The sequence below is a fragment of the Cetorhinus maximus genome, chromosome 8, assembly GCF_964194155.1.
Source record: "Cetorhinus maximus chromosome 8, sCetMax3.hap1.1, whole genome shotgun sequence".
NCBI lineage: Eukaryota > Metazoa > Chordata > Chondrichthyes > Lamniformes > Cetorhinidae > Cetorhinus > Cetorhinus maximus.
Window position 1 is genome coordinate 111614806 of NC_135886.1, and position 16678 is coordinate 111631483.

The following is a 16678-nucleotide window of genomic DNA, read 5'->3' on the forward strand; positions in this document are numbered from 1 at the left end:
CACTCAATGCCACAGGGTATCCACAAGCAGCCCCACCATCATCATCAGAAGGGAAGCTACTAATAAAAAATACAGATGCCCTGTCCAAAACGAAAAAAAAAGTTTTTTTTTAAAACAAATGGAGATTTTCCGAATAATGCAGTCGATATTCTGTGGTGCACAAGTCATGTTGTTCCTGGTACCAAGGCATTTTCCCAGATTTGTATCACGACAGGAAAGAGAACAGCCACAAAGATGATATTAGACAGCAGTCTCCTAACTTTTGTGCCAATAATCACCTGACTGCCAAAATGAGTCTGTGATACGGATGGGGGGAACTGAATCATTATCCAGGAAGCAATTTATCGGACTATACAAGGTATAAAAGAGGATACCCCCGATAGAGTGTTACATGCAGGGGAAAGAGCCTTGCCCTGGTAGTTTATGTTTGTGAGCCTGAGCATGCGCACTCTGCAACATGTCACAGACTGGCAAAGGGGATCGGCCGAATAATTGGCGGAAATGGGGGGACAAATCTCGCGATGGTTCTTGAATATGACAGGAGGGTTTCCCCCTCCCCCTTCCAAATAACCGTATAATAACAATGTGATGAAAAGAAGCTGTGTCTAAGTAAAAGCCTAAACCTGCTGGGGGTGGGGGGGCGGTGGGTTTTGTTTTAAACACAAACAGAAGAGGATCTCGGTAACGGAGGATGAGTGAGGAGGAGAAAGCCAGCACCTCTGGCCAGGCGGACCAGGCGGGGGTGAGTGCGGAACGCGCGCGCGCCAGCTCGTTGTTTCCAACTTTGTATCAATTGGCGATGGAACGCCGGGCCGGTATCAACGTTCGATGGCGGGAAAGAGGTCAATTTCTGCTGCGGCTCCTGAGGAGGACACCGCTCCCGCTAAACGGACCGCTCGGCTTTTAGAATGGCGCAGCTCTCCCGCAAGCTTTGAAAGCCGGGACGGGGGGTGGGGGGGGATGGTTTGGGGTCCCCCCTCCTCCCTCCTCTATTTAGAAACACCTAAGCTGCTGAAACTGCACCGCCACTGTTTATTGTGCTGATGGAGGGGAGAACCATGGACTTCTTTAAAAATAATACCTCCCTCTATGTCCGGGCCTCCGCCTGGCCGTGTTGGTGATCTGCCAGCAATCGGATGAGCTGTGATAAAGCCTGGGAAGTCCAGGCCTCGCTCTCTTAATACGTCAACCCTTACGTGTATAAACATATATTATGTGACGCCTCTCCCACTGAGGAAAGGGACATTCTCACCTGTGCGAAAGCTGAACCTGATCCTCTGAGTACTAAGGCGAACATGGTTTGCAACAAGGGCTTTTCATTTCTTCCTCGTCATAATGGGAATGCTTTCTGTAACAATCCTGCTTCTAGAAGCAGCCTGCAAAGAAATCAGTGGAGGGGGGCTGTCTCACTTGCGATATGTAAATTCAATCCGTGCAGATAAATAAACTCGGGTTAGCCCAAGTGAAACAAGAAGGTGTGACTAATGGGAACAACAGGTATCAAAAAACCTTACTCAAAAGGACAATAAATCCATAGCACCTTGTCACGTCTCAAATATCGCAAAGCACATGTAGAAGTAGTTTTGAAGTGCAGTAAATATCCTTTTACAGATTGTCCTAAATACTTGAAATGGGCCACCAAAAAATTAATGAAAGTTAAAACGCCATTCTCTGAAGGCAGAATAAATCTGCCAGAGGGATGAGTTTGATTGGGCTGAATAGCCTATTCTCAACTCAGGTTTTTATATTATTTACTCAGTAGTACAACAGAAAGAACTTGATAGCAGTTACATTTAGGACCCACTGTGCTATTATCTTTATTCTCCTTTCACTTACATACAAGGGCAGTGATGACTGCAGTTGAGTGACATCTGCTCATACAATAGAACTTTCTTCTTGTAGTATTTTCCCTAGTTTTCTTTCTCCCCTTTCGCCATTATGATTATATTGACATCAGCCATGAGTGTACTACTGTCCGCTGTGCTGAATCCAAATGGTTTCAGTTGATACCTACTATTCAAATACTCCCAGGACCTTTTCACACCCGGGGTAGGTGGTGGCGTAGTAGTATTGTCACTGGACTGGTATCCCAGAGACCCAGAGGTAATGCTCGGGGACCCGGGGTCAGATGGTGGAATTCAAATTCAATAAATTTCAAAAAGCTGTGACACCGTTGTCAATTGTTGTAAAAACCCATCTGGCCCTTTAGGGAAGGAAATCTGTGACCTACATGTGGCTCCAGACCCACAGCAATGTGGTTGACCCTTAAAAATGCCCTCTGAACAAGGGCAATTAGGGATGGGCAATAATTGTTGGCTTAGCCAGCGACATCCACGCCCCATGAATGAATTTTTAAAAAATCTCAAATGCTTCCATGCTTTGGAGCACTTCCACATTTCTCCAGGAACCTTTGACACCCTGCCCACACTCCAAGGCCCTGAAACCCCTCCTGAGTACTCAGGTACCACAGGACTTTCAACTCTTAGTTGCCTCAAATGCTAGGAGGCCTCTAACTCCTCCCACAATTCAATACCCCCCTCACCAATCCCATGCACCAAGACTCAATTCAAACTTCCAACACACCTCAGGATCCCTAACCAATGGTATCAAACAGCCATCCTCCCAGACCCTGGCCTCCTGAGTGTGACAGTATTTTAAGACGTCCTACTGTCCTCCTGCCTCAAACAATTAGCAAAAATCACAGCCCAACACACACTCCCAGATATTGATGGGACAATACCTGCAACATACTTCCTGTCCTCAATTTGGAACATCTTCCTCATGAACTTCATCTATATCTCCGGTTATTTTTCTAAAAAAAAATAAAATTAACCACATGTTTAAGATATCTGCAGTAATCAAGGCCACCTAGGAACAATTACCACATAAGCATTCAGAAAATGGAGGAATCCAAAGGCAAACACATGGTGACACACTCTAATTTTAGTATATAATAGACTGATCTTTATTCTTAATTAAAGTTATAGTTTACAACTACTGTGCAAGATGATTGAAGTAATAAATTGCTAATGTTTTTCAGCCACTCTGCGATCAGGCTTGTCCTGGACTTAAACAAGAAACCTCAAATATGCAGGTAAATGAACAATATCTGCTTGAGGAGGTTATGTGCAGTCTGATATATACTGATATATATGCATGATATTTACTATTTAATTTTAGACTTATCTGGGGACTCCTAAGCTTTATCTGTATTTGCAGTCTTTAGAAGGAATTTAGTTCTAAATTTAATTTAACACTTTTGCAGCCAGGTTTTGGCTGTCGAATAACTTTATTGTTATGAAGTTAGGAATTGTTTTCCTCCTGTTGTTCTGGTTTTATCAGGGTTTTTTAATTTTAATGTTAATTGTTTCATTTCTCGTACAAGCAATGTCACAAGAGATGTTGAGAAACAAACTGGAACTTGAATACCAAATGAATTTATTAATTTGTTTCCACATCCAGCATCTGCTGCAAAAGATGTGGACTGCTGCCTGGTGCTGGTTTGCTCCTACAGTACTTTTAAGTTTTAGTTTTAGCCTCATCTTTAACAGTAAATTTGCCATCCTTTTACTTTGAGCCTTCATAAGAAATTTATTTCTAATTTTATTTTTGTTGATGAAAATAGTTTTGCTCTTCGTATATTTTCCTCTTTGTTTTATTGCTGAAGTAACACTACTAGATGCATAGGTATTTGAACCTATTTTGAAGGATAAGGGAAAATACAGGTTTGACCTATACATGCTGATGCATTAAAAAGAATAAAATTACAAACTAGTTAATTTATAAATATGTACTGACAGCTGCCTAATTTTATAATGTGAAGTAGGATCATTTTTGGCCTCTCCGGGAGGGATTCGAGGAATCTGGGGAGTTGGGCGGGTAAAGTGGAGTTGAAGCTGAAGATCATCCACGATCATATTGAATGGTGGAGCAGGATTGATGGGCCATATGCTCTCCTCTTGCTCCTATTTCTTATTCTCTGATAAAACACAGAAACGGATAGGCTTGAACTGTGGCACTTTAGTAATTCCTCCTGTGACAAGAAGGCTTCCTTAAAATCTTAATGTCCCCTAAATGGTTTTGTTCCCAATCATTACTTTTCTCTTATGTAACAAAAATATGTAGTTGCCTTTTTGGCACTTGCTTTATTTCAGCGTGTTGATAATTATGTGACATTGTGGGTAGAAAAATCACCCTTAAGCCAACATACTTTTTGATAATACTGATCACCCCAAATGTAACCCAGCATGATGCAACTCAAAATGATCTCTGCAGATTTAGTCCACATTTTGGGCAGTGTGGGCCGGCCGGGTGATTTTCATGATTCAAGTTGATAGACTAGTAGCATGAAACTTTTACACTCCCAGTTACAATATTTTACTGAAATTCTGATGATATGTTTATTTAGTTTTCGTGTTTTGGGGGAATGGAGAGAAATTATAGTTATGTTTGTGGAAAAACATTACAGAAATCTGTTATCTGAGCACTAAACAATGATCAGGTAGCTGAATATACCAGTGATGTATGATTTCTATTTTAAAAAATGTGATCCACCCCATGTACTAGCAACTGGCTATATAATAGTTGACTGACTTTCCTGCATTCTCCTTGTTGGATAAGAACAAAGCTTCAATTTTTGCTTGTTTCCCCTTCACCTGCTGTGCCTATGGCAAAACCAAGAAACTTGCCACCCTAGGAATTATGGATGGCAGAATATTTTTTACTAATATGATGCGTTGTGATAATGTGTCTGGTGTAGGGAGATAGTGCCATGCATAATTGAGGTTTGATTATTGTTAAAATTAACTCCTAATATAGTGTTTATTAGTGACTGTACATTGAAGGAATCAGCCTATTGGGGCCAATGGAGTTTACAAATTGCCTCATGGACCAGTAGAGTAATATTTCTGTTTTGCCTTTTCGTATTTTACAGCTGCTTAGTCTTATTGCATTTCCCCTTCTTTTCCTGTAAGATATTTGACTTACTTGACCTATGCTTCTGTGATGTTTTCTATCTATTTGTATAAATATTTTTGCTTTCTTTTTCACTGCCTACCCTGACGCCCTCAAGCTAATGTTATAGCTCCAAACTCTGTTCATTTAAAGTATACTTTGTATTAAAATATATTCATCAACTATCCAGGACAATCCCAGATCACCAGCGTCAGCTCTCAATGCTCGAAGCAAACCTATCCACTGCAGTGCTATACCCCAACTGCATTAAACTATCTCCAGCTCAGAAGATTTACCTTCAATCTTGGGAGCCAAGACATGGGCCAGGATTTTCCCCTCGGCGATTTGGGGGCAGGGCCTGCTCGCCGAGGGGAAAATAACATGGGATGACGTCGGGAGGAATCCCCGACGTCATCCCGGTCCCTTTAAATTTTAGGAAGGCGGGCGGGCAGCGAAATCAGCTGTCCGCCCACCAACCTGTCGATGGCCAATTGAGGCCATTGACAGGTTAATTAAGATAATTAAAAACCTGCCCATCCAAGCTTAAGGCTGGTGGGCAGGCCAGGAGCCCCAGTGGGACCAGATTATTCATGAAAATTCATCCACTGGCGGGATGAAGTTTCATGTTCGTTTTTTAAAAATGTAATAAATTTTATGTGTTTATTATTAACATGTCCCGTCTCGTGTGACATTGTCACACGAGGGGAACATGATAATAATTTTAATATTTATCTATTTTTAGACTTTACTTACCTATCACGAATCTCCCTGAGACAGCACTTAGTCTCTTGAGAAGCAAGGAAGCAGTGCGCTCTTTCGCGTATGCGTGAAAGAGCGCACTTTGACAGATGGGGATTCCCTCCCCCCCCCCCCCCCCAGCACAGGAAGGGCATAGCGCTTCCGGTTGTGCAGGCCGCTGGGCGGGCCTTAATTGGCCCGCCCACTCAAAATGGCGGCAGGCCCCGCTTCAGTGGCGGGGGTCAGCTGTCCGCCCACCGCCGAGCCGGTGGGGTCCGCACGCCCACCAAGGGCAAAATTCTGCCCATGATCTGAGAATCCCAAATGGCTTATAAAACATGAGAAAATCCTGTGTAATTTTAGTGTGACCGAAGATAAATATATATGTGTGTGTGTGCGTGTGTATAGAAAATCATTAAATATGAGTGTTTACTTTTAGGTTTTTACCTACCTCCTTCGTGGGCTGCAGAATCTGACCCATAAATCTAAAGTAGTGTATGGTTTTATTGATTTTGGCTTAGTTGCAGCTACATAAGTTTATTTAACCGTACTACAACAATAATGTATCCAACTTAAGTAGGTTCTATTATGGATCAAGTTATGAAGAACCAAATAGTAGATTAAAGTGTTTTGTGTTATTTAGATGAGCCTAAGCAGATTGATCAATATAATGAGCATGTTTCTTTTGGCCCTTTTTTTCCATTCTAGAGAAATTTAGAGAAGATACGATCTTTTACTTGGAAAATCTTTGAGCTGTTCAAAGTAGGTAATCTTGCTAGGTACTAGAATTGGTTCAGTTGCAAAAGAAGGTTTAATTGGAGCTGCCTAACAGGAATGGCTTTAACAGTGCCTGATAAGCAATGGAGATTAAAAATTGCCAGTGCTGAAGTGAAAGAAACTGTTGGAGTTACACAGCTGGCCACTCAGTTTCTTAAAGAGAAAGTACAGGTTAACATTTCACAAGGAGGCCTTTCGTTGGAGCTCAGGGTATTCTAACAAGGGGCCTTTGAGTTTTTTTCTCTTTCACATATTGTTGTTTATTACCAGGAATTTCTGTTGCATTATTTAATTAACAGTTGTGTTCAGCTTTATATTTCTAAAGCATATAGGGCAGTGAAGTAAGGTTAGTTTATAAAACCTTTACTGCACTTATTTTGATAATCTGAGCTTCCTGATAGCTCGGTGAGTTTACACAGTAAGTTGCTGATTATTATAAATCGGGAATATCTCGAGTCTGATCCCTGAGTCTTTGGTCATTTGTGTTAGCTGAACTCAGCTGGGAAGGACATTCCATTGGGAAACAAATCAGAGTGGATCAGAAACAGAAAATGCAATTAAACAGAACCTTTGGATGGAACGGTCCCAGATTTGCACTAAGTGTGGTAGTGGGCGGGAAAAAGAACGTTTTACCCACCAGCCACAATCGCAGTTTTTCAAACTGTATTGTTCCAATTCTGCCTCATTAATCATGTATTCCCGGGAAACATGCTGTTTCCCTAGTGGGCGGCCTCCGATTCACCTCCCATGCCATCACCTCACTATTTCTTCATGCCCGGCACCATATGCAAAGTGCAGCTGCACACACCGCTCAGCTCTTCTAGCCCAAGACTGCTGCACAGAAGACATGGCCCGGAAGGCAAGAAGACTGCAGCCCCCCGAATCTGTGATGCATCCCTGGAACAAGTTCTGGACACCATTGGAGCCCGCCGTGATGTCCCCTACCCCCGCTCTGGCCGCAGGAGGCACATCAGCGTCATCACTCCGGCTTGGGAGGCAATGGCAGAGGTGGTCAGTGCCAGTGCTACGCAGAAGAGGTCAGCCATCTAATGCAGAAAGAGGATGAATGATCTCATCCATGCCACCAGGGTATGGCAACCATCTCATCACTCCAAACTCTCTCATTCACAAGGCCGTCACATATTCATCTCACTCACTGCCAGCTCAAGGGACATCATCACCCATTCTCACACACATTCCTCACATGTCCGTCTGGCCTCATCTCCTCTGGACGCTGCCTCCTCAGCCCTCACCCTCTTGAGGCCACTTACACAGATCAACATGCGCCCTCACACACATCCTGGGATATTCCCCTTCCCCAGTAATGCCCCAGCCCTGCAGCCTCTTCCCTTGCCTGAGGCCACTTCTCCCCCTTTCCCAAGCATGCTACAGCCCTGCAGCCATTGAAAAGCCACTCCCGCCATATGGCTGGCCTTGTAAGTAGAGACCTGCCCGTGAGCTCCCCTAAAAGTGATGTGGTGCTGCCTGCGAAGCCTGGCGCTGATGACGGGGAGTGCTGCCCGAAGCAAGGTCAGCAAACAAGTCTCAAAGTCCCGAGTGAAGTGCGGCTCGCCAAGCGCATATTGCTTATGTTCACTTTGTGCTTGGATGATCCAGCGTGGGGGGGGGATGAGTCCGGTGAGCTGGGCTTACAGTCACATGCAGATGTATTACAATGAAGTTCCTGACGTGCGGCGCAGGAAAGGCGGCCCGTCATTGACAAGTGGAGCAGATGATTGCACGTCGTGAAACCAATTTTTGGCTTTCCCGCCATATTGTCCGCTCACGCTCGCCATGATGCCTCACGCGAGCAAGCACGGAAATTTCTGCCCTCTGTGTTTGTGTAACTGGACATTTGAGTCTTGCGTGGGGCTACCCCACAAGAAGCAGGAAATCTGGCCAGCTGAAATCCCTGAGTTTATCTTGTGTGATGTAGGACAGGAGCAGTTGGAATAGGTGCAGTGATTGACAAATTTACTTACTTCTAATGTTCTGGCATTGCCTACCAGGATAGCAGAGTATGTTCCATTTGGCCAAGTTCTCAGATTATTCAGAGTTTAGCAGGGGTTGTTGCTTTTGTTCAAAGACTACAGGGTGTTCCTTGTGATTTTTGTACCCTTTTGATTGAACATTTGAAGGGAAGAATTTGTTGGTCTTGGTGAAGCCGGTGGATATCTAGACAAGAATTTTGGCTTCAGTCATGAAATAAGTCTCAAAAGCTTTAATTTAGTTAGATGGAACCATATTGGGCCTTTTTTTCTTTTGGAGCTGAAATTAGATGCCTCTTTTTTCCTTCTGCAATATCTCTGGAATTCAGAAGTGTTTAATTGCACAGCTACACTGAAATGTATGGAAGGCTGAACCATTGTTGATCTTCACTGCAGCAGTTTTGCTCCTTGTTACTGTGAACTATGTATGGTTTTTTTAGAGCCCTTAAGTGATGTCCACTGCATAGGTTTACATCAAAGACTTGTCTTTTGAAGATTTTTCCTTAAGATTCTTTCAGTTGTTTTGAATTTTCCTTGCTCAAGTAGCTTGAGGTTATACATATGTATTAAGCTAGGTAGGATTTGGAGCAAGAATAGCTCCAGCAGACTGTCAACTCTTTGCTGTCACTGCTCTTACCAAAAATTAAAAGCATTGTGGAACATGTCCATGTAAAGAGAGCCTTCAAAGAATGGACACATGCCATTCGATTTGCTTTGTGCTCTATAATAACAGTGGCGCTAGGCATGCGTGTTTCTGGCCTGCACAGTTGGAACAGTGTGTAGAGAGTGGAATTAAAATTTAAACGTGCTCCCAAGGAGTTGAAACCACAGCCCCAAGAAAATAATTAAAAAGTAAATGTACATTGCTGTCTAGCAGCTGACCTTGATAAGCTGTCACATCATTCTAGGCCTGTTTCCCCTCTCCCGCCCCATCTAGCCCCACAAGGCGGGCCCCAGGATGGAGATGGGAAATTCACCAATTTTATTCAAATGATCCTGACCCTGGAACATTGGACAGGGAGCCAGTAGGGTGGACAGCTATCTTTTGATTATGTCCCACCATATAACACCAGTACAGAATTGATAAATGCATAGCTTGTTCCAAATTGTTACACAGTGCTGTTTGCCATTTAACAGTACAAATTGTTGTTCATGTCATGAAAATATGCTATTCTACTGGTTTTCAAATTTTTTTCTCCATGTAGGATTATGCAAATATTGTCACAGAGCTAGGGTCCCCTGTCCCAATTATTGAAAGGAAAACCGTGTTATCATTGTAAAACACATTTTTCTTATTAGTGTACAGAAAGATAAGGTACTGGTAAGTCAAGAAAGCAACTGTATAGAAATCTGATGCCCTAGGGGGTAGGCGGAATGTGGAGTTGAGACCACAGTCAGATCAGCCATAATGTTACTGAATCGCGGATCAGGCTTGATGGGCTGAATAGCCTCTTCCTGCTCCTATTTCGTATGTTTGTAGCAGACCCAAGTTTGAAAACTGATGTATATTACATAAACAAACTTCAGATTAAGATTAGCAATTCCAATTCTCTCTAACTTTCTTCTATCATAATTAGACATTTACCAGAGAAAGTGGTGGTTAAATTCGACAGAGCTTTGATTTCCTTTGAAAAGTATTTTGTAACTCAGGCGTTGAAATGTTATGCTAATTCTGGTACACTGCTTTTTCTCTACAAAGGGAGCATGGGAGCACTTATCTACATGTTTTTGAAGTAAAGCATTAATATTCTTTGTTAGATCCCCCATTGGCCTAGTAGGTAAAGGCACCACATAGTGCAACATCAAACCAGAGGATTCCAGGTTCAGGTTTTGGTCTTTGTAGCAGCAACTGATCTGAGGACAAGCAGCGTTAGGAGCACTGCAATTGCTTTTAGTGCTTTAGGCCTTGGGAAGGCAAAAGGTGGTTGGAGGATTATGGCAATAAGATCAAGAAGCATATAGAGGGAGAGTGTGCCGCAATCACAGAGGATAGCTTTTGTAACTACGATTAAGGCTGTTAGTGCTGTGGCAGAGGCTGAATTCTGATTGGAGGGATTCAGAAATAGAGTTGCATGAAAGGATGGGCATTGATTTGAGAGGTGACAACACAGTCCAGGGACTTTGATGAAGAAAAGGAGGTTGAAGATGGGGCCGTAGTTTGTATGGCAGAGGAGTTAAGGATGGATGTTTTGAGGAGGGGGTGATAATGGTGATTTTGAAAGGAGAGAGACAGTATCTGAGGAGAGGAAACAATTTACCGTGTTGTTCAAAGTGCATGTTCTTAGTAAAAATATAGGGCTGGCTTGTTAGAAGTTTTCAGAACATAACAGAACAGTTTGGTCTGAGCCTGGTAATGCTAGTAGCAATGCCATAAGTATGATGTTCACTATAAACTGCTCATGGTGCCCACAGAGAAGTCCGTTCATTGTGAAATATTTGCAGTCATGCTGTTGTTTTCTGCAAGCGCTGATGAGCAATGGAGCATAAATAAAACCTGTACAGTTTAGTAAACTACTTGATTTATTTGACGAAACTGAAGTTTCAAAATAAAAAGCACCTTGAGACTGATTTTGTATTGTTTCAACTTTCAGAGCTATGTTTCGCCTTTGCAACTTAAAATGCCTCCAAAGACATCAAATTCAGGAAATGATGTGGATCCTGAATACGAAGAGAAAATGGTAAGACTTGGCCAGCAAATCTGAAACTGTAAGACCTCCGTTGTCTACCCTACCGTTATCTGCAAATTATTCTTGATTATCTACCAGAATCTTTATAGGACAAGACATACTGTGAGATGTCGGCCCTGATGTTTAAGGGGGTTGTTTGGGGTGTGGTGGTGGGGGAGCTTTGCTGTCAGGAGAAAGGGTTTCCTGTCAAATTTAACGGCAGGACCTGATTACCATTTTTCAAGTCCGCTTCTCGGTAGCAGCAAATCAGATTGAAAGGCTGACTGGCTGGTAAGCGCATAGGCCTCCATGACCAGGCCACAGCCAGGGCGTGTAGAGCAGGGAGAGAGAAATCAGGCTTGGTGGGGGAGGAAGCAGGGAGAGATTGGAGAAGGAATGGAGAAGATCACGTGGGGGGAGAGAGAGAGAGAGAGAGGAGGAGAAGAGAGACAGTAGGGAACCATAGAGGAGGAGCGGAGAGTATTGTGGGGGCCGTAGAGGCATCAGATCTCTAGGGACGTTGGTGGGGAATTCCAATCATCGGGGAGATTAACAGGTTTACTTGGAGGGCCAGAGGGAAAGCAGTCCTTCTGTTGTTACAATCCCACTCTGAATTCAAAATTGTTTAATTTGAATTATCTGTTCATTAGAAGTTATTTTGGGCACAAATGGCATCGTTAGTCTTTAATTTAAATTGCAGGCTAATACATTTTTTTCCCAGCAAAATTCTGCTGTGAAATACCAGGACCTGACTGTAATAATATTAGTTGATTGGTAGTACAGAACTTGAATATTGCTGAAAAAAGAGAGGTCTAAGCTTTTCGTCTTGCACTCACCAGGATACTCACAAGAATACTAATATAAGGGGAAAACAACAATTTATACTATATGTGAAGACAGTGCTGATTGGTTGGCAAGTGGTGTTGCCATGGCAGTTAACTGTCAGTCACCATCAGTGGTGGTAAAGATTGTTTGGAAGTTTTAAATGAAAACTATATTTTTTGGCTTTCTTTTTAACAGAAAATGGACCGGACCAAACGATTTGAATTCCTTTTAAAACAGACTGAGTTGTTTGCACATTTTATCCAACCAGCTGCTCAGAAAACCCCATCATCTCCACTCAAGTTAAAACTGGGAAGGCCTCGAACAAAACAAGATGAAAAACAATCACTTCTTTCAGTTGGAGAGTAAGCGCTCTATTATTGATCAAAAACTTGGCATTTTTTGTACAAACTGCTTTAATTACCGTTGCCTTTCACAATTTAACTGACTTTTTATATCATCTGAGGAATATATCTACAGAGGAGCAGTGGGGGGTGTTCAAAAAGGAAATGGGGAGGGTACAGGCTCAACATGTTCCCTCTAGGGTGATAGGAAGGAGTAACAAGCCCAGAGAACCATGGATGACCAGAGATATTCAGGTTACGGTGAGAAGGAAAAGAGAGGCTTTTAGCAGGTACAAGGGAAGCAAATCAGCGGAGGCATTAGTGGAGTACAGGCAGTGCAGGATGGAGCTTAAGAAAGCAATTAGGAGAGCAAAGACGGGTTATGGGAAAGCTCTGGCTAGTAAAAGTAGGGAAAATCCCAAGATATTCTGTAAGTATATCAAAGGGAAGAGGATAACCAGGGAAAGAGTAGGGCCCATAAGGGACCAAGGGGGCAAGGTGGAGCCAGAGGACATCGCTAGAGTGTTGAATGAATACTTCATGTCCGTCTTCACCCAAGAGAATGAGGATGAAGGTATCGAACTCGGGGAGAGAGACTGCAAGGTTCTTAAGCAAATTGATATAGGGAGTGACAAGGTATTGGAGGTGTTGGCAGGCTTAAAAGTGGACAAATCTCCAGGTCCGGATGATTTGTGTCCCAGACTGCTGAGGGAGGCGAGGAGATCGCAGGGGCTCTGACCCAAATTTTTAATTCCTCTCTGGCCACGGGGGATGTGCCAGAGGACTGGAGAACAGCTAATGTGGTTCCGCTATTTAAGAAGGGTTGTAGAGATAAGCCAGGGAACTACAGGCCAGTGAGTCTCACGTCAGTGGTAGGGAAACTGTTGGAGAAATTTCTGAAGGCGAGTATCTATCTCCACTTGGAGAGGCAAGGTTTGATCAGGGACAGTCAGCATGGCTTTGTCAGAGGGAGGTCATGCCTAACAAATTTGATTGAATTTTTTGAGGAGGTGACCACGTGTGTAGATGAGGGTAGTGTAGTTGATGTAGTTTATATGGATTTCAGCAAAGCCTTTGACAAGGTCCCACATGAGAGACTTATAAAGAAGGCAAATGCACATGGGATACAGGGTAATTTGATAAGGTGGATTCAAAATTGGCTTAGTTGTAGGAGGCAGAGGGTGATGACAGAAGGATGCTTTAGTGACTGGAAGCCAGTGTCCAGTGGCGTACCACAGGAATCTGTGCCGGGTCCCCTATTATTTGTCATTTTTATAAACGACATAGATGACTATGTGGGAGGTAGGGTTAGTAAGTTTGCGGATGACACAAAGATTGGCCGGGTGGTTAACAGTGAGGTTGAGTGTCTTGGGCTACAGGAAGATATAGACAGGATGGTCAAATGGACAGATAAGTGGCAGATGGAATTTAACCCTGAAAAGTTTGAGGTGATACACTTTGGAAGGAGTAATTTGACAAGGAAGTATTCAATGAACGGCATGGCACTAGGAAGTTCTGAGGAACAAAGGGACCTTGGTGTGTGTGTGTCCATAGATCTCTGAAGGCGGAGGGGCATGTTAGTGGGGTGGTGAAAAAGGCATATGGGACACTTGCCTTTATCAATCGAGGCATAGGTTACAAAAGTAGGGAGGTCATGTTGGAGTTGTATAGAACCTTGGTGAGGCCACAGCTGGAGTACTGTGTGTAGTTCTGGTCGCCACATTATAGGAAGGATGTGATTGTACTGGAGGAGGTGCAGAGGAGATTCACCAGGATGTTGCCTGTGATGAAACATTTAAGTTATGAAGAGAGGTTGGATAGACTTGGGTCGTTTTCGTTGGAGCAGAGAAGACTGAGAGGCGACATGATCGAGGTATACAAGATTATGAGGGGCATGGACAGGTTGGATAGGGAGCAGCTGTTCCCCTTGGTTGAAGGGTCAGTCACAAGGGGGCATAAGTTCAAGGTGAGGGGCAGGAGGTTTAGGGGGGATGTGAGGAAAACATTTTTACCCAGAGGGTGGTGATGGTCTGGAATGCACTGCCTGGGAGGGTGGTGGAGGCGGGTTGCCTCACATCCTTTAAAAAGTACCTGGATGAGCACTTGGCATGTCATAACATTCAAGGCTATGGGCCAAGAGCTGCTAAATGGGATTAGGTAGGTAGGTCAGGTGTTTCTCACGTGTTGGTGCAGACTTGATGGGCCGAAGGGCCTCTTCTGCACTCTGATTCTGTGAAGTGTGAGGTGATGCACTTGGGCAGGACAAATAAGGCATGGGAATACACAATGAATGGTAGGACCCTGGGAAGTACCGAGGATCAGAGGGACCTTGGTGTGTATGTCCACCAGTCCCTTAAGTTAGCGGGACAGGTAGATAAGGTGGTTAAGAAGACATATGGGATACTTTCCTTTATTATCCGAGGCATAGAATATAAGAGCAGGGAAGTTATGCTGGAACTTTATAAAACGCTGGTTAGGCCACAGCTAGAGTATTGCGTGCAGTTCTGGAATCCACATTATAGGAAGGATGTGATTGCACTAGAGAGAGTGCAGAGGAGATTTACCAGGATGTTGCCTGAGATGGAGAGTTTTGGTTATTAGGAGAGATTGGATAGACTGGGGTTATTTTCCCTGGAGCAGAGGAAATTGAGGGGGGACATGATTGAGGTGTATAAAATTATGAGGGCCATAGATAGGGTAGACAGGAAAGAACTTTTTCCCTTGTTGGAGGGATCAATAGCCAGGGGGCATAGATTTAAGGTAAGGGGCAGGAGGTTTAGAGGGGATGTGAGGAAGAATTTTTTCACCCAGAGGGTGGTGGGAATCTGGTACTCACTGCCTGAAAGGGTGGTAGAGGCAGAAACCCTCATAACATTTAAGAAGTATTTGGGTGTGCACTTGCGATGCCATGGCATACAAGGCTATGGGCCTAGTGCTGGAAAATGGGATTAGAATAGTTAGGTACTTGTTTGGCTGGCACAGACTCGATGGGCCGAAGGGCCTTTTTCTGTGCTGTAGACCTCTATGACCTCTATCTCTTGACAGTTTTCTTTAATTGCAAGGCTATTAAATGCAATGGCAGGTTCTCTTGTCACAAGTTAGACGAATGACCTGTGCTTTCCCCTTCCCACTTTATTTTGACTGAAAGGGGTTCATCTAATTTACTTCCTAGCTCTGATGAGCTGTGTCTCTCTGAATTTCTTTCTCTTTTCAATTGTTCGTCAAACTGCTGTACATTTCCAGCAGGTCCATCAATATCTGAAAAGAGAAAAGGCCGAGTAGCCACAATTATTACAAATATTGCTGTTTATTTGAATGTGAAGCGTGGATGTGGTATAGTTGAAAGTGATGGACAGTTACGTTGAGGTGGAATTACTGTTTGCTTTTTGAACCCAGTTCTGATGGTATTGAGTGATGTGCATGTCGTTGCAGTTTCATTCAGAAAGGTGTTACTATCCATTTAGGGACCAGTAACTCTTTGTCCGAGGTAGACAAAGTTTGAAATCTCAGTTACCCACGAGGAGAATAAAGCCACAAGATTCCAAGAGTTTGAACAAACAAAATAAACTTTACTATACAAAGTCAGAAAAGTAAAACAATCTACAATATCTAACACTCTAACATTCAGAATTAACATGAGGTAAATATGAATTAACGGGCAAACTGTGGTCGAACACACCACACTGCACATTAAATGGCTGATTCAACCAAGACAGATCCCACAGATTTCTCACCAACCCACCCAGGTATCAGTGAGTCCCAAAATCTCTTTTGAGACTCCCTCATGAGGGATTCCAACTCTTCACTTTCGAAGATCTAGCCTCAGAATTTCCTCAAAAGCTGCTCCAACTAGAATTCCTCAATGACTGATCATGTCCCGAAGGTTTAGTCTCCTCCTGAGATTGTGTCCTGCGGGATTCACATAGTTGCAGTACTGCCTTTAATTGCTGGCAGACTTCCATCTCTTTCGCAGACTGCTAGCTTCGCTAAGCTGGCACTGCTCCTAGGACTGCAGTCTCCCAGCTGCACCGAGCTATAAATGGCTCCCAGGGCCTCTCAGCCCTTACTTCCTGGAACGGAACCAGTGACCTTCCACCACCTTCTCAGCTCCCCAGGACTTGTCTGAGCCCTATTTGCCTAGAGCCTGCTAACAGATTCCAGGACTTCTCTTTGAGCTGCAAACCACATGAGGTCTTAACTGCAACTAGCTGCTGCACTGAATGGCTCCCAGGGCTTCTTTGAGCCCCAGCTCCTTGGAGCCTGCCATCTAACAGCACCCTTTTGGTATCGTCCTCCCCTGCTGCAGAACTCTCAGATAAATTGAAACCAGAGAACTTTCTTAAGCTCTACCCATTTCCATGACGACGTAGCCTTTTAATGTTCACTGAGT

General features: G+C 43.6%; 1 protein-coding gene across 2 annotated transcripts in view; it reads left to right on the forward strand.

Moving 5' to 3' along the window:
- The first annotated feature begins 557 nt into the window (after positions 1 to 557).
- smarca1 (SNF2 related chromatin remodeling ATPase 1) overlaps positions 558 to 16678 on the forward strand; it is a 102669-nt gene continuing 86548 nt past the window's right edge. For both annotated transcript variants that reach the window (XM_078547450.1, XM_078547449.1), the window contains exons 1-4: positions 558 to 742; positions 3041 to 3094; positions 11048 to 11134; positions 12143 to 12309. In XM_078547450.1, the coding sequence (XP_078403576.1) occupies positions 692 to 742; positions 3041 to 3094; positions 11048 to 11134; positions 12143 to 12309 (359 nt within the window). In that variant the 5' untranslated portion in view covers positions 558 to 691. The remainder of the gene's footprint in view (positions 743 to 3040; positions 3095 to 11047; positions 11135 to 12142; positions 12310 to 16678) is intronic.